We start from the raw sequence: 24,065 nt of genomic DNA on the forward strand, positions 1-24,065 counted from the left end.
CGTCTTCGGTAAACTCCGTCTCAAACTGACAGGGGAGCCCATCGAAACGAAACCATTCGTCGTTGTTCTCAAACTCCATAAATTCAGCCCTGTTGATGTCTGCTTCACTGTGTTACAGGCGGTTACAGGCAGTCCTGAAAAAAAGGCAGTCTCTTCCGGCAACAAACGTCGTCCTGATCTCGTGTGTGACGTCACGTCAAGTCTCGCGCTTGATCACGTGATTTTCTCCCGCAAATATCTAAAGTTAGAAAGGCCCAGTTCCGTTCATTACCCTGTGAACACTCGATAATAACTTTTATAAACTGATAGGCCAGATACAAAGGAACTTTGACGGCATTGCATGGAGTAATGATCACACATTTTCATCCTTGAGCTGCTTCCACGCCAGCGGACTTCCTGTAACCATGGCAGTAACAAGCAGACATCACAGAAGGGACAACAAGGGTGAGTTTATGCAGTTTGACAACAACGACGAGCTATTTCAACAGACACATGATCATCTCACTGTCACTGACATGTACGAGCTGTCAACCTGTCTGTGTGCATTTGTGTGAGTGTGTGTGTGAGCGAGGAGTCCCTGATCAACAGGTCAACACATGCAGATGGATCGGTCAGTGGGTAAAGGCAAAGCCATTGACTATGGATTGGTTTGAATCCCAGTCAAGGCTGGTACGTAGCCTATATCACCTGGGTCAACAAAGGTGCTTGCTTTCTTATAATGAATAGATGTGATTGTGAAAAGTATTTGCTGTCATCGGTAACTGAACATTTCACTTATGACTGACCTTGTCCTATTGCTGGTTGGAAGCAAGATTATGTGTAAAAGAAAAGATAGGCTACCATATAGAGTGAACAGACTGGCCATTAAGTACAGTGACCTGATCACAATATATTGTGTTTTGTTGCAGTATTAGTAAGTATTATCAGGAAAGTGTAATGTAAGATAATAGTATGATGGACCTGAGTGCTCAGCACATGTAGCTCAGTGGGTAATGACATTGACTATGGATTGGGAGGCCAGGTTTTGAATCCCAGTCAAGATTTTATCATTGCTAGGCCGATGGCTTCCTCGGGTTTAGTGTGAGTTGTGTGTCATGCAACATGACTCTGCCATGGAGTCTGCCACCATCTCCTGTCTCTGAAGGAGACAGCAACGGAGGGCTCGACTCGAAACATCCAGCTGGATAGCCCAGTGAGTAATGCCATTGACTATGGATTGGGATGTGGGTATAGATAGTTATGTATAAAGAGTTATGTTGCGAATGTGAACCTGAACCCTAATCTGCAAAAAGAGGAAGAGTTATCATTTATTACAGCCGGCCCCTGTCTCCCTCAGAGAGCCGGAAATGGGGGGGGGGCTTTGGCTCGGTCATGCAGTCACATAGGTGTAAAAGCTAGGACGCAGATTATCATTCAGTTGGCAGCTAAAGTATAATTAATCAAGGTTTATTAAAGAATTCCATGTTATGTAAATTACCATGGGAAGTCCACTGCAGACAGCTGTGGAGCCAAGTTGTTCATAGCACTTATTTCCACATTTTCCCATTTCCCTCCGTCTGGCCTCCTGACAGTTTGCACTCTTGTTTTCCTGCACCTGTCCAGCCTGTGATGGTGGATCATCATCTTCTAATAAAAGATCAGACTCTGGCACAAACTGATAAGTCAGAGTCAAGGTCCCTGCGGCAGCCACAGGCCCTCTGTTTACAGCTGAGTGAGAAAGCAGGACTAGAGTGGAACGTATAATTGCCCTGCAAACTGACCAATCAGAGAAGGATCTTAAAGAGACCAAGAGCTCCAACAAAGTGTTTCAGTCTGAGGGTAAACAGACAACAGAATTAGATGTAGCCTATACAATAAAATGCTGTACATTATATTAAAAACATTGAAGCATGTTTTTGGTAGACACCAAAATGATGAGCCCTAAAAATATCCATGTGTCTCTTTATTATCGATAATGAACAAGAAGGCCTAAAAATTTTAAGAATATCAACGGAGATGAAGTTAATAGAATAAGGGAGTAAGTGGTCCCTGAGTGGATATTGTTTTGTCAATCAATCATCTAACTTAGCCTATATATTCGTTGAAATCTTTGCAGTCTTGAACACAAATTCTTTTACTGTCTGTCTCTTTGTTTTTTTCCCCCGCCTCTTTGTCCCTCTCTGTTCTTTGCACACAGGTGAGCTGTCACACCTCTTTCTCTCAGCACCCTACAATTACACCATGTGACCCCCACCTCCAGCCCCTCTTCTTTCAAACTCTCAAACACCCACACACACATTCAAATGCCCTGTGGCACCTCCAGAATCGCCTTTTAAACAAACACACATCACGCAACGGGTGTCTCATTTGACAGAGAAAGAGCGGGGTTCGGAGGAATGAGGAAGTTAATATGTACTTAAAAGGTTATTATAAAAACTGTGGTGGAAGAAAATGAGTGAAATGAGGTTCTTCGTGGCGATGGTGCATTTCTTTACGTTCTCCATGGCTCATCATCAAGAAAGGTAAGAATCCATGAAAACAAAGTATTTTGAAATAAATGTGAGTTTTGCTTTTATAACTTCTTAGAGTAATCTCTCTTTTTTAAAACAATGCAGGATTGTTATAGTTTTCCCTCGGGTAGTGAATATAAATATCACATGTTGACAACAAGAGTCTGTGCAATTTATTTGCTCTTTTAAGAAAAAGAGAGAGAGAGGCTCTGGATCTCTCCCTCATAGACTGTTGGTGGCCTCCTCCATGTGAAATGAACCTACTTGGCCTGTGTCTAATCATTTAATAGCCTCTTAGTGCAGTGTGGGTGTGAGGAGATTTAACAGCAGCAAGGAATGAAACGTGTTCAGTGGTTCTCGTACGCCATGTAGTTTATTGCACTTTTGTTTATGACAGCAGATTTTAATGAGGGAGAAATTATGACTGCTCGGAATATAAGGACTTTTCATATGAATGCAAAGGAATGAGGAAGGTGTTTCATAAGTAGTTGGGGTGCAGCTGCAGTAAATAGGTTCCAGTGAGCTCTGCTAACCTGTTATATAGACATCGTTATGATATGTGTAATCAAAGATGTGGGAGAAGGGTAAACCACCTGGTTAAAAAATTAGGCTGGCAAAAACCACACAGAGGTCCCTGTTTAAAAGTGGTATTATATTTTATTACATTTTCCCCTTTGACATTTTATTTGAGTGTAAAATGTATGCATAACCGCCTATAGTGCATTGCATTGCCATTACAATGTATGTAATCTGACAATTACTTTACAGTACATGTGCACTTACTGTCCCTATTATATGACTGAGCTATTTTAAAATACCTTTGCTCAAATAGTTATTTATGGTATATCTCATCTTTTCTTTTCCCTTTTTAAAAAAAATATATAATTGCCATTGGGAAAAACTTCAAGGCCAGTTATCTTCAAAGATAAAAATGTATTGCCTCACTCCAGGGCATCAGTCTGTGTGGGCTCTGGGGTGAAGCTGAAGCCTTGAGGTCTTGACGATGCTTAATGATCTGATAACCTTTTGTCCCAGCCTCCACAGGTCAGTGGAGGATGCGCTGGAGCGCACTGAGGGTCGCGCACGGCCAGGACACTGCAGCTACGGTCAAACTATTTCCTGTTGTTCCGGATGGAGGAATGTTGACGGCATTTGTCAGCGTAAGTTACTGTGCAATTTAGTGGCAGCACAACTATATGATGACATATTATCCAGAGTTCATGGGTTAGCAGCCCTGCACCACAGCAAAACAACAAACAGTAGGAAATAGTGAAATAAATGTAAAGAACCTTTGACCCTTGCTTTTTTTTTTCTTTAAATATTTCCCCATTTATAGCTTTTCTTCCTCCACACACACATGTCACTGTTATTATCACCAGAGGTATAATATTGTACTTAAGTATAATTTTAAGGTTTGTATTTTTTTTTATTCTGCATGTTCAATGCATCAGTGCAAACATGTTTTTTTTCTCTTATATACATTGATTTTGCTGATTTTTTTAACCATATAAAGTAGATGCATGACTTTCATATTTTCATGTTGCCAGTACATTAAATGACTATATACAACATTAACGATATCACTCATACCAGCAAACTTACCACGATTTATTATGCTACCCCCACTTTTCTGTTTTCATTCACTTGCACCATTCAGCACGTTCAGAGACATCCAGACTCTCTAACCCATAAACATTTCTCCAAAAACATGACTTTATGTGATTTGCTAATGTTGCTCTATACCTGCTGGTATGTGTAAATATACAGCATCTAGATCAACTTTATAACACCATACATGTCACTGTTGTGTTTACACATTTTTTCATTGCCCTGAAGTTGACTGAATACTGCTTTGATTTTTGTCTTTATGTGGTGCACTTCCACTTTACCCCCATCATCTTGATGTTAGCATGTTTTGGTTTTGTAATGTGTCCATCGTTACTACAGCAGCGTGCAGGAAGTCATGCATAAATGGGAAATGTGTGGGACCAGACAAGTGTTTATGCTCCAGAGGCTATAAAGGACCGCTGTGTGATGAAGGTAGAGTATAAGTCACAAAATCATTATCAGGCTTATGGTTTTAATTTCTCAACCATTACCTGTGTTGTTCTGCATCATTTACCACGAGGATTTCTATCTGCTGCTTGAATAACATTTCATATTGACTCCAGATGTGAATGAGTGCGGTTTGCTGGAGAGACCGTGTTCCCAGCGCTGCATGAATACACACGGTAGCTATCGCTGTTACTGTGAACCTGGATACATGCTCAGTGCAGATGGATACACCTGCACCAGTGAGTAATTTCCTCTTTAAATACAACACTTTAAACTGACAGGCCAGTATTTAACAATCCAAATGTACTGACAGGTGATATTTCTGATGTTGCATCAGTTTCCCACAAAAAGCCATCTGCCATCTTTATACCATAATTGGAGGTTAAAGTATCTGAGGACTTGGTCCTTGGTGGTGTACCCACCTTGGTAAGCTCACATAAATGTTTATGACAGAAATTCACAGTTTATATTATAGAAAGTGATATCATAACAAAGCTTTCTGGTAATGGGGTATTTCAAGGGAAAAAAATGTAAATGTGTAATTTATGTTAAGATACAGGGTTTTGGTTTGAAGTAGAGTTTGGTCACCATCTTTATTTATAGTTTCAGAACCAGTCCCAGTGTTGCAGAGCCTGTACCCGTGTGCGTGTGTCTCAGCGGTGATCCAGTGGCCCATTTCTCTGACCGATCCTCAGCCAGTGTTTCCCTGTGTGTCTTCCAGGAGAGGCCGCATGTTCCTCTCTGCGCTGCCAGTTTGGATGCCAGATGGAGAGAGGGGGAGTGGTACGCTGTCTGTGTCCCCCTGGCCTCCACCTGGCCGCTGACAACAGGACCTGTGAAGGTATAGTGCCTCCGTAGATAGAAACACCCCCTCTGCTCGTATACCTCGATGAATCACCGCAGCTTCATGGTTCATGTTTTGATTTACCACTTTACATGTTAAACTGTGATTTGGTTTCTCTTCATCACTGTTCTCATGTGTGGAGGTGGGGTTGTTATTTTGCTCCAATTTTATCAGCCCTCAGATTCGACCCATAGCAACATCTCTTATTGTCATGGTTACTATCAGTAATGAATGCCTAACTGCTGGATGAAACAAGCGACTAGTCTTGTGTTTTATTGACCCATTTATCCACCCTAACCTTCTCTTCACCTCACTTTTCCCGTAGCTCCTGTCATAATTAATCTCCTTAATCGTAACTATGGGTTATAATAACAACCTAAAAAACTGGGGATGCCATCTCTGTCAATATGGGAGTCCAACCCACGACCTCAAGGTTAAGACAGAGCTAATCAGATAGACACATGATCATCTTTCTATGAGCACTGGCGTTGAGGAGCTGTAATCACATTAAGTTACCTGTGTGTGTGGTTGTGTTTCACAGAGACTTAATATAAATGTATGGGAAGAAGTAGATAAACTGAAGAGATATCAGAGGAGTCCCTGATTAATGAATTGGCTGAGGGGCTGAGGTAGACAGAAACATAGAGAAAAAGGGTGATTTTCTGTCTCAGCGCCGGTGTCCCTCTCTCTATTTTTATATAATTACATTTTTATTTTTTTCACAAAAATAATACTAGTTTGAAAATGATTTGACGACCCATTTGCAACAGGTTGGGAGTCACTGCATTTTGGGAAATTTTTCTCAGATTTTCTTGACTTACATCTCGAAAAATTAAAATTCTGTCGAGAACGGTAATAGCACACTAATCCTGATCGAGTATATTTTGATATATCATTTGCCTAGGTAGGAAGAAGAAACACGCAGGATAACAAGTGCCTTGGAGCGTTAGCCCCGGAATCAGACAAGAGTAGAGCCTCAAGTTCCCCAATGGGGGAAAAAACCCTTTAATTACCTGATGTAAAGACAAACATACCCTGTACTTCCTCCTCAGTGTCCAACCGCTTTGTGACTGAAGTCCCTCTCGATAACTCTGCAGCAGCAGGCAGCTCCTGTCCTGTAATGAAGCGAGCCCTCTGCAGCCTCTCTCACGGCTGTTAAGGAGACATTCTCACACTGTGGGAATGTTTATGTTTATGGTGGGAAGTATTCACCCTCCAAAGCAAAGTATCTCATCAAAACTCCACCGAGCTATAAAATAGATAAAAATGTCAACAAAAAAAACATCCAACACAATGTTTTATCACTACAACCTGAAGACTTAATTGCCAGAGTACCCCCCTCTCACAGTGACAAATGGAAAAAATAAGTATCATAAAGAAAGTTTCATAAAGAAAGCATCTGACAGTGTCTTTACTTTCTAGTTTCGTGCTGTTTAAATGTATTTAAGTTATCCTTTTTGTGAGTTTGTTTAATTTTCTTCTTGCAGTTTGTGCAGATTCCTGTCAAAATAAAGGTTAAAAGGAATTAAATTAAAACATGATATCTGTAGTTCGGTGTGTCTGATCGAATCACAGCTGACCTCAGATGACTTTAGAGTTTTATTCAGTAATTAAGAAATGCGCAGTAGCCTACACTGAAGAAGAGTGCGGGACCTCTGGGGGACTTAACATTCTGAGCAACACATTTGTGCATTTGGGTCATTGCTTGTTTTTCAACAGCAGTGCACCTTTGAAAGCCTCAGTACAAAGAGGTGGTTGCAAGGTCAAGGTACTCATTTCTGCCACACATGTCTTTTTGAAGGTAATTATTGTTTTGAGCAAAGACAAGAAACATTAAAGCACCTTGTCCTTGAGACGCTAGGTGCGTGTGTGTCTCAGTGTGTTATGTGTGTGTTTTAAAAAGGTGAGGGTGGGCTGGATTGTGCGGACAAGAAGTTTGGATTATTGTGCAATGAAATTAGCCAGATGTGTTGCCGGTGTTGGACACATGCATGTGTTCTGTTACAGATGTAGACGAGTGTCAGCGAGATGCGGATGTGTGTCCAATGCGGCAGACGTGCAGGAACACTTTCGGCAGCTTCATCTGTGTGTGCCGGGGAGGTTTTGTGATGGGGACACTCAAAGGCTCAGTGCAATGTCGAGGTAAAAAAAACAAAAAAAAAACACGCAACAAAAACACTCTTTTCTGTTCGTTGGTGGTGTATTTGATGTGTTCTTCGGAGCACTTACATCCAGTAGGTGGCAGGGAGGAGACCAAACAGGATCTCATGCAACAGAAGTTCTCCATGGGAATCGGACCAGAGATGTTAAGATGACGTGTCATCCATCCTAGACCACTGGGTCACAGGGGCATCCATGTGTGAGATTTCTGAAGCCACATTCAGATCTGCTCCATGTCAGCCCTTGTAAATTAATAAATGGATCAGAGCACAGCTCCACATGTTCTCATCATCTGCGTTAATTGGCAGAGAGGGGGATCATGTGAAGATGTGCTTTGGCAGCAGAGGATCTAGAAAGCATGTTTATTTGATGAGCACTCATAGCTCACCCACTCAGCTGTGGGCTCACCCACAAGCTGTTTTTATTTTCATCCATGCGATGAGCATTGCAACATTATCTCTTTAGCAGGTTTGAAACAGACACTTAGCTCTCCATACTGATCCAGTATGACTTAGCGATGAAGCCGCTTTAACATACCTAAATTCTCTGGAAATATAAAAAGAACTGATCAAATATCTGACAAGCATTAATAAACATCTCTAATCTCCCTCTCCTCTGCTCCACAGATAAGGATGAATGTTTAACTGCGTCTCACCGGTGCAGCCGCCATGCTCAGTGTGTCAACACAGATGGTTCCTACACCTGTCAGTGTTTGGAGGAATACTTCGGCAACGGACGCACCTGCTGGCCCAGGAGAGCCCCACAGTCCAAGGCTCTCATGTACTTCAACTACAAACTCTCCAGACGGACCAAGCAGATAAAACCTTCATCCTAGAGCCTCCCTTTATAGTTTTACATAGCTCAGACAAAGAACACATACAAACAACAGACGATAATTCAAATATGTTCAGGTTTTTTAAAAAAAAATTTTTTTAAAAAGTGGGAAAAGTTGAGGACATTTCCACACTCCCATACAACAGGCCATGAACTCAAGTATTTTGCTAAGTAATGTCAAAAATTTTTGAAACAACTGGAAACTCTGTGGCCACTTAGCCTGTTATTTTCCCCTCCTCAGCTAAGCTGAACCTTGAACTCCCTCCGCACTGCTGGTTACCTGTTTGTTGTCTGTTGAAGGAACCTTTCATTTAACAAATTTGCTTGTGTGGTTCAGCCCAAATGGACGGTGATGACAGAGAGGTTTTCCTTACGCTGGCATCACCAATGTCACAGAAACACCGCTCCTGTCATTGTGTGTTTTTACTTTACCCAACAAACCACTGTGCAGAAGAATGAAATACTGCTTGTGCATGATTAGTTATTTATTAAAGACTCCAATAAGTGTGAGATCTCCTTAAAAAAAATGCAGTTTTGTTAGAGTACATCAGAATTTGTTAATAAAAGGCTGACCTCTGGTGGATAGATAAGGAACCAGATCTCTAAACTTGGGAATTCTGGTGGAACAAAATGCTGTGAAAAGATTACTGTGAATTTTAAGTCAGTCATATGATGTGTCTGCATAAGGCTTATTGTGATGTTATTTTTTCTGACAATCCAAATAAAAACCTATAAAAAAAAAGAGATGTGAGAAACAAAACACAGTCTGTTTGTCAGGCATTTGAGAGGCAGACTGATGTTTTCATTCCTCACTGTTTATCCTCTGCCCTCTTCCTCTGTCGTGCCACAGGGAATGTTTTCAGACCCACTAAGTCACACACGGCGGACTACCACACAGCAAGAGAGCATAGACAGGTCAGACCAACCAAATACCAAGTATCTTTGTCTGTCAGCAGCTGTCTGGAAACCCCTTCCTGCGTTCAGAGAGCACGAGAATGGAAATTGAAGTTCGTTTTTGATGTTTTCCTTCAGGTCAATTTCGCGTTTCCTTCCGAACGATTAGGATCGTGACCCTGGGAGAGGAGGAATTGCAATACTTGAAGATAATAACTGTAATGATAGGAGGTGGTGGTAGGGGGCACTATGTGTTGTGTCGGGGCCTCAGTTGTAGTCCTGCAGGCTTTGGGAGCGCTGTAAGAGTTGAGCTTGCAGTGAGAACAAGCAGCTGCTGCCTGCTGAAGGGCCCTGCCACTGACCCTATTCATCCCAACAGCAGGTGTCACATCAAGTCCCCGCCTCAGCCTCACACGCACACATTCACACATGTGCTCCTCACGCACACACACACACACATATACACCCATCTGCAAAATCACCAAGCCTCGTGCACGTTTACACACACATACACATGCACAGTGTGTGTGAGTGAGTGAGTGAGGGGGGACCTGGAACTACTTACAGAGAACAAAGAGGGAAATCAGAAAAAAATGCAGCCTCTTCGAATAAATCTCACCACAATGCTGAGAAAAATCCCCAACCTCACCCCCAGAAACGCAAGAAAAACCTGGTTTCTCTCTTTCAAAGCAGTCAAAAGTGTCTTACAAAAGCAGAAATAGAAAACATTTTAGATAAAAGGATCCAGGCCCCTTTCTGAAAAGGACCTCACACCAAGTTGTGTGTAATTCCTACCAGAAACTGGTTTATTTACCAAAAAATAATAAGATTTAATGCCAAAGCACTTAGGCTACAAATAAAGGACAACAAGTGGTGGGTACACTGAAGGGGGCGAGGGAGAAAGAGACGACGCCGGGGTGGAAATTTTCCCTTTTCTTGTGCTTGTTATTTTCTGGTCCTCTGTTTACACGACACACAAGATTTCGCATGGAGGAGTAGCTACAGGAACAGTGGCGCTGGAGCCATGCAGAATAGCCTCCGCAAAATAAAAGAAAACAATAAACATGTCAGAGGAATTTGGACATCTGCAGTGACACAAGCTCTCACACCGAGGCCATGGCAATTTCACGAATCAAAGCGCTGCTGCCTCGGCTTTCCTTACATAAAGCAAAATCAACATTTATCCTGAGAAAGTGAGCAATGATGCTGACAAGTGCATAGAGCCAATGACAATACAATAGCAGAGATGCTAGGAACAACCGTGCCACCCACGTTGCTGAAAGACCATGCTTTCAAACACCACCACTGAACTGTAAAACCACTAAAACCCCTGTCTTGCCCATACTGTCCTTTTCACTTTAGTCTGAAATAAGCCAGTCTTTTCTCCCCGTGCTCCATCAGCGGAGGCTTTTCCACGGCAAATTCTGGTATTATGTTCCTATAATGTCAGAATAAGGAAGAACACAGTGCGGTGTTTCCATGAATGAATTAAAATTATAAATGCTGACCAATCCCACTCAGGGGAATGAGCCAAAGTTTGAACCCTTGGCGTAAAATTATAAATCTTGTTAGGAAGCCATTTTCTCCTGCTTGCCTCTGCCTACAAAAATCTGTGGTAGAGTAGAGAGAGTGTGACAGCTCCCTGCCTACAGCAATCTTCCCGGATCCCTTTTATACACTTCTGAATGTGGCTAAAATGAGCTGAACTAAATAAAGCTGAGCTTGTTTGGTTCTGTTGCCGTATCATTCCCTGCGTATTCATGAATGTGTGCCAGAAAAAGGGAAAAAAAAGGACAAAATGAAATGAACTGGGCTCATTTGTTTCAGTTTAGAAATGAAAATAGAATCACATCACAGCAGCTTAACTAACCCACTATGCCCAATTTTGCCATGGGGATAATTAAAGCTTCCTGTTATCTTAAAGGGAGCAGTGTCCTCTCAGTCACTTTTAAATCACATTATGTGGAGTAAATACATGTGAGTCATTCTCTTCTGTGTGACCCCAGGAGGAAAAAATGTGCATCCGCGCTTTTCTTGTAATTCTCATTCATACTAATACAGTCCTGATGAATGTTCTGCTATGCGGTGGGTAGTGTGTGTGTATGTGTGTGTGTCTGTGTGTGTGTGCGTGAAGGAAAACCTGATGTGGAAATATCCGAAAGACCTCAAACGTCTTAAAAAGTGAACTCCCAGACACCCTTGTTTAAGTCACACACACACACATCCTCTCCTTTTCAAATGAGCTTCGGTGTATCAGTGACCTTAATTCTTATTTCAGATCCACATGATGACTTTGAACTCTGTTTGAACAGTAAAAAGAAAAAGAAGCAGCCCTGCTTTCTTCTGTCTGCTCCTATTCTCCCCACAACGTACATGTAACAACTGGAACAGCCGCATCATAACATGAAAGTGGAGACTTGACCTGACCGGAATTCACTGTGCCTAAATCATTCTTAATATGAGAGGCGAGCAGCCTTGTTCGGGGGGATTATCCTCGATAGAACAGGAAAGATTTCCAGCTAATCTATATAGGAATGCCCACTCTGGAGAAGGTGAAGGGAAGTGGCTGGGACCAAAGGTTTTCTCTAGGAAGCCAACACACTTCATTATTCCTTTGTGCAGCAATTAGAGCCCAACCGCTGAGAGAAGCAATATATTTCTGTACTTTTACAACATGAGGTACAAAGAGTTTTCCTCCTCAAGAAAATTTAGTCAATTAATTGATTGGTTAATGAAAGCTGATTCTCTCATCTATATGTTTGATACAGGGTTGTTCACTGTGAGATTGAGGAAAATTCAATGGGTATATTGTGGCCTTTGGTGCAAGTTGCACAAATGATCAAAATCATTTTCCAATAAATTAGCTTTTTAGAAGTTTTTCAATACAAAATGGCTCATGGTGGCAGATCCACAGATTTCCCCTCATCTCTACAGAGATTTTTAGCGTCTCTCAATGCATTTAGCAGCTAATGAGACATTTATATATGTGAATACATTGTCTGCTAACTTAATATTGACAAAACTGCAGTTCCTTGCATCACCACTTGGAGCTGGCTTCAACTCATGTTAAAATGTCCAGCTGGTACAAAAACAGTAATACCCTCCTTCTTGTTAACTGTATGAGGTGAACTTATATGTAACTCAGCTGTTTACATTTTATCAAGGCTTAAAGTTGTGAATTATTGAGGGCACGGCTTCTTTGAACAAGTCTCCGCTTAAACCCCACCTCTCAGCTCATTTTCGGATTAGGTGGGGTCAGACACTGCCAAGGTGGCAGATTGTAGAGCAACTTGAGCTCCAAAGCCGCTCCTCAGTAACGATAGGGTGACGTCACATAGGCTATCTCCATCTTCATTTGCAGTCTATGCTGCTAATTATGTCAACTTCACGATGTGATAATATGTCAGTGTTGTGTTTACCCCTTGGTTTGCCAACATAATGTTTGTTGTGGCTTTAATCAGCTTTGCAAAAGATTGAAGAGAAAATGTGGTAACTTCATTCATATGTACTACAAAGGTCAGCTGCTGTGATGTATATATGTGTGAGAACAAGCATTTGAATACGTGTGTGTGTGTGTGTGTGAGTGTTTAAGGAAAGTTCTGGCTGGAGGAAAGATGGGCAGAGTTTTAATTAGTGCTGTACTGGAAGCTCAAACAGTGGAATCGTTGTGGAAAAGGCCACAACAGCTGCAGTGGCTGTTTGCTGGCTATTTAACAGAGCTCTCTCCCACCGTGCACCCTTCCAGCTATCCCTGTTTCTCTCTCTTTCTCCTCCACTCCTGTGCTAGTTCAGGTGTCTGGGGCAGCTAAGGAAGCACTGGGTGGCATCCACCCAGACTCGCCGAGCTGGCAGCAGTCACTAGGTTGAGGAATGTATGAGAGGGTTGCTGGCAGGCTCGCTCGCTTGGCAGGTTGTCCCGCTGGGGAATCACTCAGTGAGAGCGCGCTGCAGCCAATTCCCTGTCAGTGGCCGGTGATCTCACAAGGGCAGTAGTCGGGGAACATAGACTTAGACACAGAGACGGACTGTAGTCATGCTGTGTAATACCTTCCCATTCACTCTGCCTAACCGCCACCCCACCCTGCCCACGGGGACACACTCTAAATTTTCAAAGTGGAACTGAGAAATGAAAACAGCATGTTCCGCTAAAAAAGACTTCAATGGGTGGAAATTGTTTTATTACTGTAGAGCTCAAATTGCATGTTCATTACACTTGAGTTGTTGTCCAACTCAGCCGCTCTGACAGTGCAGAACAGGAGCACGACCCAAGATGATTTATATGTTTACACTGTTTAGGCACAGACATATTTTGATGTTGTGTTAATTGCTGCCATGTCTATCTTATGACAATGCAAAGGAAACAATAAGTTGCTCAAGAAACTCCCCCATTTCCCGCTCCATTTCTAAACCCATGCAGGCCAGGCCAAACCGAACCTCAATTTCCACTTAAGCTAAACTTGAGGAGGAACCGACAACCCCAAAACCTCACCTCAACCTGACCGCACTGCAACCACTTCTGGCAGGCCGTCCCATCGCTGAGATGTTATGAACCATTGGTTGAGATATTGTTTTACTTTAGGCTTTACTCTGTCTATTTTGGCACCATAGAAATCAACACTGTCCTCCGTGTTAGCTCCATGAATTACTGGCAAACCATTTCAGTTTAAAAAGCTTCTTGAAAAAAATGTAGTCTATTTTGACGGAAAAGTTTAAATAATTTGACGTGGAATGTTTCTTGAATCCTGAGCGAGAGTCTGATTTTCCATCCAAATGAAGCAGTGTTTAGCTGTGAGCCAAGTGCTGCCAAGAGACTCTCAAAGGCACCTTTGACTTCTCGAGGCACAGGAACTGTTTGCAGTGCAACACTGACCTCTTGTGGAGGATCAGGGGACGTGCATATGAAATTGAACTGTCTAAAAGTCAGCAAAATACAGGTCTAAAATGCATTTCATGTGACTAGTTATTGTTTGTGATGAATAATGTGAAAAAATATAATATGTAAGTGCAGCCTGTTTTTAAAGTGCAAAAATCTTAAACTCACTAACTTCATACAGAAGTAAAAAAGTAAAATAAGGTCAAATAAGTGTAAGATTGCAAAAAAAAAAAAAAAAAAAAAAAGGGAATGGGGAAATCTGGTCATTAACATCCACAAAAATAAACATTTACATATTTTATGGCAATTGTGCATCTAGAAGAAAGATGAAGGTATGGACACTATGGCACTTTAAATGGTAAATGGTCTGTATTTATATAGCGCTTTACTATACCTGCAACGATACCCAAAGCGCTTTTACATCATACATCGCATTCACCCATTCACACACACATTCACACACTGATGGCGGAAGCTGCCATGCAAGGCGCTAACCACGACCCATCAGGAGCAAGGTGGGTAAGGTGTCTTGCCCAAGGACCCTACGGCAGCGACCGGGACAGAGCAGGATTCAAACCGCCAACCCTCTGATCAATGGGCTCTACCACCTGAAAAATCTGAAACTCACTAACTTCATACAGTAGTAAAAAAGTAAAATGAGGTCAAATAAGTGTAAGATTTTTAAAAAAAAATTAAGAAAAAAAAAAAAGGAAATGGAGAAACATTTAGGTGAAATCTGGTCATTATCCACAAAAATAAGCATTTACATATTTTATGACAATTGTGCTGTAGAAGAAAGATACAGAGACATTTTATTTTATTTTATTTTATTTTAACACTATGGTGCACTAAGGGGGGAGTGCAGAATAATCCTTTACAGCCTTGGATGATCAGGAAGTTGGCAAAGGTGAGGAGATCAATCATACACACCTGTGAGCTGGGGGGAAAGGGGGCGTGGACCAACAATAGCAGCACAGAGGGAAACAGGAAGAAGATCTCCCTGAGCAACCATGTGCAGATGGAAATGTGCTGAACCCTGGAGTGGGTTTGAATCAGTCTTGTTCTATGAGATAAGCAGCTCTCCAGGCTTCTCATCATCCTGCCTCTGCTTGATGTGCAGTCACTACCTCTTCAACCTCCAACCAAACTGACCATGTTAAACATTTGGATTCTTTTGATTTAATGGACTGGATAAAATATGAGTGAAAGGATTTGTGTTTGACAGGTAACAATAATCATTATTTAATTGACTGTATTTGATTCATTTTAATCCATTTGTTTGTAGAGTTTGTTATCTGAGTGATATCATATCTGTTTTTTGTTTGTGTTTTTACATAAATTTTGAGTCACTTTTATAAATTGCAGACAACAATGTCACAGAACACAAAGCACATGACAATATGAAACAGGAAAAGCCCGATTCATCAATCCTCAGTCAAAGTAGTTTGTCTACATTGTTTTTCAGTATTTCTGAGTTTGATTGAATCTTCCATTATCTGTGACTTCCAGGTTTCCCAGACGGGCAACATGTCTTAACCTCTTTTGGAGGATGATCACACGACTGCTATGGAACGTCTGACAACCAAAACTGTAAAGGTCAGTTCATAAATCATTGATTTCTTAGTAACATGGTTTGATTTTTTTTTTCACACAAACGCTTTTACATTTGAGGATTGCAACTAGGTGTCTTCTGAATGATATGAAAAATATTGTCATCTCAAGAGGCCGTTAATCATTTTAGTTCTCCTCCAGATCTTCTGCTTGACTCCTGTGAATGTGCTATAACAGTACTAGTTTATCTCTTGTGTCCAAGAACTTATATTTCAGTGATAGAAAGACTTGATATGGATCATCTTTCTGCCTCCATTTTGGATGAAGAAGAAGAAAAAAATGAAAAAATTTAGTCCATAGTCCAACAGCTCATAGGTCCAAGACTTTAAAACAAATGATTCTTGGACGCACAAAAGAATCCAAAAGATGTGTACAATGAGAAAAACATTTCTGAGCTGTCAAATGCACATTTATCATACAGTTATGTGTTGTATGTGAGTTGCACGATATTATTGTTAGCTTGTCATCTGCTTTCATTCAACGCTCAACAAATGAGTCTCTCTCTGCCTCTGATTGTGCTTTTGCCAAATAAAAGCTCAGTCATCCATCACTCTCACTTACAACATTAATCACTACATTTGTAAGTCATGGAGATTCTTGGGTCTTCTCCTTTCAACAACAACAAAAAAACAGTAGTTGTTAAAATACTTCTACAGTCTTGGATATGTGGTAAAACTGCATTTTGACAGGTTTGCGAATAAGATTGTTGAATGACTATTGGCATTAGGGAAGTGTGGGTGCCACTGAAGATGACGCGACCACTGAACAGCTCAGTATGTTGTGCTGTAACACTGTTGTATTGTCTTTTGTGTATTTGTTCTTTTTCATTCCTTCCTTTTCATTCCTTCCTCCTTCATTTTCCTTTCCCTCTGGTTTTCTTGGATATGCAGTTGTGGGTGAAACGACATGAAGAAGTGTAGTAGTTGTTGCTCCTCGTTTTTCCTCTTGGAAATTATAAACACCCTTCACATTTGTTGCACATGGAGTCTGTTATTTCTGAGTGATTTGCAGAAACCCACTCGGGCAGGATCTGTTTACTTTGGTGGTGTTTGGGACTTCCACATTTTCCTTTCTGTTTCTTGTTAGCATTGTTTTCTCTAGAATCTGACTCATCTCAGGGACAAAAACAGGAAAAACAAAGAACTGAATTGTTTTTACCGCCTTTATCATAAGTACTGTATAGGGAAGCGTTTTAAGGATCTAAGGTTTGAGACTAAATAGAAAACGCTCCTCAGGGTTGTTTAGTCTCAGGCATCTCAGGAGGATGACAGAATGTATAGCTGTTTCTACCCTGTGACTCAGTCCATCCTTTATAATTAGTGTAACACTGCAGGTGAACTACAGCTGAGACATCGACATGAAAAATCTGGACCAGGTTAGGGAACACTGGCTCTGCTTGTTTAATGCATAGAAAAATGTTTTAATAAAATAATGGTAGGTTCATGTGAGAGCAATTGCATGAGAGACACAATCCAAAAACATGTGAGCCTTTCAGTTCATGAATGCATAATGTTTGGTAATGTTTTTGATCAATTTTTTTTTTTTTTTTTAAATCAAAGCGGCATCAGAAAATAAGAATGCACAATTAAAGCAACTCAATGATTAGTGCCTAATACTGACAAGCTTGCAGCCCATCAGCAAAATGTTGCAATGGCCAGTCTTCACCACAAGGTGGCGGTCAATATCTACTTTTAGATTTACTGCCCTCTATGCCCACAATGAGGTTGTATACAAAATGAATTTTATTAAATAACAGTACAGGTCAAGGCTTAATTATAACTGGTCCATGATAAATCTATTAAAATATTTCTGGTGCGTGCAGTATGATTTGAAAAAATAACAATGCATGGTAGCTTGATTGCTAAGGCAGAGCACAAATAAAATATGAGTTATATATTGTATAATCCTGTAAACATATTAAACATGGGCATCTGCTACTAGGGGGAACAGTTATGTCTCATTTTCCAGAAAATCAGGAATCTTGATATGAATCGTTGATTTGGCTGCAGAGTCAGTTCCACATGATCAACATTTTTGAAAGTGGTTTAAAAAAATGTTTGATTCAAACTTGCATTGGGCTAATGCTGGTGCCCTGTATTTGAACTTAATAGTTGGAGGAGATTCACATGTCGAATATAAATAGGAGCTGTTTAGGCCTGGTTCACTCTTGTTACTAGGGTACATGACTGTGACTTAAGGCTTCCAATCAACACAATGCAGATGTGACTTTTTATATCCTTTGTGGTTTTTGCTCATAAGGGGGAATCTGTGATAAGGTTTAGTTAACTTGTTATAGGCTTTCAGCAGATCATTTTTTTATGAAGCTGTGGTGATGACATTTGTGTATTGAGCACATTAGAGTCCTCCTGACTCATATAAAGCAGGTCAAAGGAAATGGAGGGAAGGTGTATCGGCTAACTGGGCAGAGCAGGAGGATTGCTCTGATGTCCTGAGAAGACGGGTAGCTGTAAATGGTTGTAATAGATGCCCCCTCCTTCTCTCCACTCCCCTCCCAAGGGCTATGTCTTTAAACTGAAGATGGAGGGAGTGGGGGAGAGGAGGTGGGTGGTCACTTAGCCAGCTGAAAGCAACACATGACGCCACGCTCACACATGAGTAAAACCTCAGTTAGTGTACTCAGGAGTGGTCTGAATGGGAGTTGAGAGGGAAGATTATTTAATAAGGCTGGGCAGTTAAGTGAGCTTCTTCTGTATATGTCTGATCCTGTTCAAGTCCCTATTAAACTTATCAACCCCCCCACCCCCTTCCTCTTGTCCCCATTAAACACACACACATGCATCTGACCTGGTCACGTGACAGCTGTAACCACAGGGATCAATTGGTGACATCATCTCAGGGTCTGGATACAGTTTCTGTCCCCGAGTGTGAGTGGAGAGGGAATTCCCAGGTTGGCTCTGTGTATGTTTTACTTCACCTACTGCTGTGACCTGCTGCTGCTGCTGCTGCTGCTGTTTTGGTTTCATGTAAGCACTGGTTCAGAAAATAGATTATATTCATATTTTTAGAAGGTTGTTTGCAACCACATTTGCAATGTGGTGGCAACATTCATTTCATATTGTGTCATGACACCGCAGACCAAATGCCAACTTGCCACCCGCTGAGTTAGACCAACTTAGCTACATATTTATAAGTGCTGTAGTCCAAAACATTTTCACTCGTTTGTTTCTGTCACAGTTAGATCTTTGAATGATCATGCAAGCAAATTGAAAGGTGCAAACATGAGCAAGACACATTGGTATAGCACCTACAGGCTATGTTCAAATAACAGGAATAAGACGGCCAGACTGGCAGTTCTGAGGCTCTGAGCACAGGATGCTTTAAAGTTTACAGTCTTAAAACAAAAGTAAGTTGCTCATGTGAACATTGAAGTTTTGCATGCTGTAATCATTCCTACAGTTTATACTCCTCATTTAAAAAGATCACTTCCTAATGCACTCAGTGTAAATGATGGGAGACACAATCACTTGATTTGATTAATCAAGACTACTGAAGGCTTATCTCAAGATAAAATGATTTTATTCTTTTTTTTTTTTTCTTTTGCAGAAAATAATAGCTGTGGATTACAATGCCGCTTAGAATGGAAGTGCAAGGGACTTTGTATCTCCAAGGTAAACAGAGGGGATGACTACAATGACCAAAAAACATTTAAATAAGAGCATGTGGCTATTATGTTAAAATAGCCTTTAAATTAGCCTTTAAGTTAAATACTAACAGAAGCATGCCAATAAGTTAACAAGGAGTAAGCTAAGATGCAGATGTTTAGCAGGTAGTGTTTAACACATACAGTAACATGGATATGCCGTGAGCTTTTCAGGTATTGGGTCATGAATTAAGGTAGCGGACAAATTTAAAATTTGGACCGGCCAAAGTTAGTGCAGCCCATCCATAGGGAGACTCATGGCTATCTGTTTGAAATGTAATGGCAGTCTAATCAATAGCTGTGGAGACATTTCACTCAAATGTCAACCCGATCATGGCGGGAGAGAAAAAGTCAAAGGATCATTAGGATTCATCCGCGGGGGGTCATGAATGTCTGACCAAAAATTAATGGTTCTTCTGAGATTTCAGTCTGGACCAACATGATCATCCCTATTATTATGATTAGTGTAGCTAAAACAAGAGTCCAATTCCAATATCCCAATCAGAAGTTTTACTTTGAACAGACAGAAATGTGTACGCTCACATTTTGCAGGAGAGATTCCAGTAATGCAGCAGCAGCAGCAGAAGCAGAAGCAGAAGCAGAACCTTACACTTGTAACAAAAGATAAAGTATCCAAAACATCTGTCCAGACACCTCCAACAATTGAGCAGTCCCAGAGATAATTCAATTATGTGCCTTTCTGTGCCCCACATTTTATGCAGTGATCTGGAATATTGGCATTAAATCGATTTAGCGGAGTTAGAGTTATAGAAAATCTCATTATCCATCTACAGTTCTTCTGTTGTACTCTTTGACATTTGACTTCAACTGTCCTTGTGGTTTATCCACTGCCGTAATCATTTTCGCTGCAAACAATCAGTCATCAGCTTTGTTTGAGGAGCGGTCTATTTTTGCCCTACAGATCTGTCTTTGGAGGCCAAACCAGGAAGAGGTGATGTCATGATAGCTATCGCTTACAATGCTCCAGCCAGCCCCCCACCGCCCCTCCTTTTCTCTCCTGAGGTATGACCTCAGCTTGGGTGTACAGAGGGAACATCTGCTTGATGATCTGGTTAGCAGGATGCCGGTTTGATCTGATGCAAGACATTTCACTGGAGAGAGGCTTCTTGTGTGTGGGGAAAATATGTATTATGATCAAATAGGTCAGACACAAGGAGACTAGTTAAATCTCTGCGTGTATCCTTGTATAATAAGTGCACTAATTTATTAATTCAGATCTCCAGTTAAGAAAGTAGTCCACTTCTAAATTATCTGTTTTGTTCAACATAAAAGTTAATTCTTGACCTTGTAGTTTAATTAATAATAATAATAATAAAAATAATATAGAGATGCAGTTGAAAGTTCATGGGAAAGTCTGTACGTAGACCTTGAGTTAAGATAAGATTTTAATGAACCTCTAAGCCACTTACACAAAACTGCATAAACCACAAATCCAATGCAGACCATGAAAAGCAACTTCTGCAAACACTCTCAGAGTTAAAGTCTGCAGTTGAAACTATTTTAGCGTTTACACAATTGGTAAAAATTCTGTATCTACTTAATTTATGCCACAGAACAATCAGCTGGCACACATACTATTTAATTTAGCACTTTAAGGTCAAATTGAAAACTTTGAACTGCAAATGTGTCTCGCTCTTGTGGGATAACTCAAGTAAAAAAATATTTAGATGTCTTTAGAGAATGGATAAAAACATTACACTGGCATTATTTTACCATTGATTTCTCTTGTTTCACAAAGGTAAAACTGACAAATGTCTTTTAAAAGATGCAAAAGCCCACCTAGCTGCACACCTTTGCTCTGCAGCTGAGCTCAGAGGAATCTTCAAAGGTATAACATGTCAAGCGCAGCTTCATTAATCAAAGGGAAATGCCCTGGAGTGGACAGCAATCCTTTGCAAGTCAAGGCAGAATACTCTTTAGAGCCTCAAACCTGTGACATGATGGGGGAATTCACCTAAACAAAGACAGCACCATAAAACACAGCGCCTAATATCAGGCCAGAAAGACTGAATAAATGAGCAAGCCACTTGACGGTGCACCTGTAGCTATAATGAAGGACAGCTGGCCAAGATACAGGTGCACCACCATGTGTCCACCCAGACACAAGCGGCTGTAGTTGGTTGAAGTTCAACGTGTCACCACCCCCTTGTGAAAAATGTGGCACGACTGCTTTGACTGACAGCTGTGCTATGTAGGGTTAACTGTCCCATCTAACACTGACTGTGACAGCTGCTTTCAGACACTTCCCCTCCCCAAGACTTAAGGACTTTGACTCTACAAAACCAAGGGAGGGGAGCGTGGGCAGAGTAGACAACCCTTTATAGTTCAGGCAAGAGGGAATCTCTTCTTGCTGGGGGTGAACATAATTTTATATGTGAGGGAATGGGGGGGCAGGATTTGCAGACGCAGTCCTCAAGGGAGTCTCATTTTACACAGTGGATTTAGATTAGAAATGGAGCTTTATCTGGTGAGAGTACCACTGATCAAACCTTTAAACGACTTGTGGGAACAATCAATCAAGTGTTGGAAAAGGCATATGTCCGCCAAACATTGATATACAACTATTAATTAGCTTTCACTGCATGTCAAAGGACAAATTGTTACCAGGAAATAACAAAGCGGTGAGCTATTAGGATCTCAGGTAGTGCCACCCTCTGATTGGTGCATCCTCTGTCTCTGTGCAACGAAGGTAGAGGAGATAAACCAAGAGCCCCTGGAGACAGCACTCAAATATTACCACCCCCAACATTATTTCTAGAAGGACTTGCAAAAAGCCGTGCCAAATGAGCCATCCGTTTGAAATGCGAGCTGAGATGATGCACTGCTGCCATGCCTCACATCGCTGCAAAAAATTCAACAGGCCTGCCAAGAGCCCTCAGATGGCAAAATGAATTGCATGTGTGAAGGAGTGTCATCTAAACACGTGTGTCAGTCATCGTTGAGCATTTCAACCCCGTGTTAATTCATGGAAGTCTGTGGCGTTAATGTTGTAATCAATCCTAACCCATGAGTCCACTCTTCCTCAGTCTGGTTAGAGACAGGCAGCGCTCCAAGGTTTCTAAATGGCTCTGCCTCAGCGTTAACCCTGACCCTCATATCTCACCCTCATACACTGTCATGTCTGTGCGTTAAGTGTAGCTGGTGTCAGACACTGTCCAAAGGTAACAAAATCCACTCACTGTTCCAGCACCTCTTAAGTGGATTAAAACAAATATGATATAACGTGTTAATTAGTAAGCTTTAGTGGCGCTGGCAAGTGGATTCTCTTAACTTCACATTGAGCCAGGCTGCTCCTTATGCTAAGCGCGGCTAGTTAATAATGGTGTTAGCTTTAAATACATGAATTTTTCCATTATTAACATTATTTTTCTTTCTATAGTGTGCTTAGATAGGCCAGGCTCTCAAGGAAAGATGAAAAGGAAACAGTAAACATTGACCTTCTCCATGCATTCCTTTTTAACTCTTGAAAACTCAGAGAATTTCTAAACTGTACAGTAGATTACAAAGACAAAACAAAGGAAATTAACTTTATGGAAAATGTATATGGGAACGAGACTTGAGCATTGAACTGTAGGCTATGTAATCTCAATGCAACAAACCTCTACTATCTCTAAAAGATGGGGGGAATTCAGATTTTTTACTACTACACTCCAAAAAAAACAGTTGGGTAAACAACAGATTAATGCCATCACTCTTTTGGCCATGTATAAAAAGTACAAACATTCTGGGACAAGGTTATTTAAATCCATGAGGAGCTTTAGGTCGCAAGCTTCCCAAGAACTCCTGGAAGTGAAACCATTCTTTAATTTAAGAGGTCCATCTATTTTAAAACCCCGATATAGCATCAGGATATTGTCGAGGGAAGATATTCAATGGAAAAATGGATCCATTTTTGAAGGACTAAAGCACAAACACATGAACAATGCAGATGAGTCTTAAGTATTAATTTCATCTGCAAAGATAGGATGAGAGAGAGAGTGTCGGGGATCCAGCAGGCCCTATTTGAGAAAGAACATTTCAAGCGTCTTTCATGCTCATGCCTTGTGAACTTACTAGAACCATCTTATTTTGAAATTGGCACAGGAAGTTTACGAGAAATTGCAGATTTCAAGGAATTCCTTTAACTTTTGTGACTGGCTTTGGGATTTTCTCAACACTCTGGTAGTTCCACAGTCTGGTCCCTGAATCAGCATAGCCTCCAGCCAACACTACAGGCCTTCAGTCTTTACCGCAAGCGATTCAGCTTTGGGTTTGTAAGGTTTGTGCATGACCTTCCTGTGCAGAGATGGACAGTATTTTTTCCTGGGACATTTCTAGGGGTGGAACGTGAAGGAGCATTAGCAGAGGAAGCAGAAACCAAGGAGCTAGCATAGCTTCACGTCTGCAAGCTGCAGCAGAACCACACCTGGACACCCCTCAGTTTGGAAGTTGAATCCAGGCTGAAGTCTGGTACATTCTTGTCATGTTTTAGCTGCATTTTAGATACTGAAATACCAAAATAGAAATCACATGGTTGTGATGAACCTATCTATTACATCTCCCCATGCCTTCTCATGACTTCAGATTCACAGTGTACCTATCTCTTTCAGTTACAGGTGGCATAAATTTGGATTATGTGTATTA

The 24,065-nt window shown here is 41.1% G+C and overlaps 2 protein-coding genes across 2 annotated transcripts in view; both read left to right on the forward strand.

Annotated features, from left to right (window-relative positions):
* Positions 1–2,181: 2,181 nt before the first annotated feature.
* Positions 2,182–9,020, forward strand: LOC146991968 (nephronectin). The gene is made up of 7 exons (XM_085792167.1): positions 2,182–2,501; positions 3,525–3,649; positions 4,437–4,529; positions 4,661–4,783; positions 5,266–5,385; positions 7,396–7,530; positions 8,175–9,020. The coding sequence occupies exons 1-7, from the start codon at positions 2,431–2,433 to the stop codon at positions 8,381–8,383; spliced, it is 876 nt and encodes a 291-aa protein (XP_085648293.1). The 5' UTR covers positions 2,182–2,430; the 3' UTR covers positions 8,384–9,020.
* Positions 9,021–15,663: 6,643 nt separating this feature from the next.
* The window catches only part of smad1 (SMAD family member 1), a 28,195-nt gene continuing 19,793 nt past the window's right edge, over positions 15,664–24,065 (forward strand). The window contains exon 1 of the mRNA XM_085781846.1: positions 15,664–15,745. The gene's annotated coding sequence lies outside the window, so the exon portion shown is untranslated. The remainder of the gene's footprint in view (positions 15,746–24,065) is intronic.

The sequence above is a fragment of the Trachurus japonicus genome, chromosome 1 (genome assembly GCF_045865225.1).
Source record: "Trachurus japonicus isolate A0001 chromosome 1, Traja_1.0".
Lineage (NCBI taxonomy): Eukaryota > Metazoa > Chordata > Actinopteri > Carangiformes > Carangidae > Trachurus > Trachurus japonicus.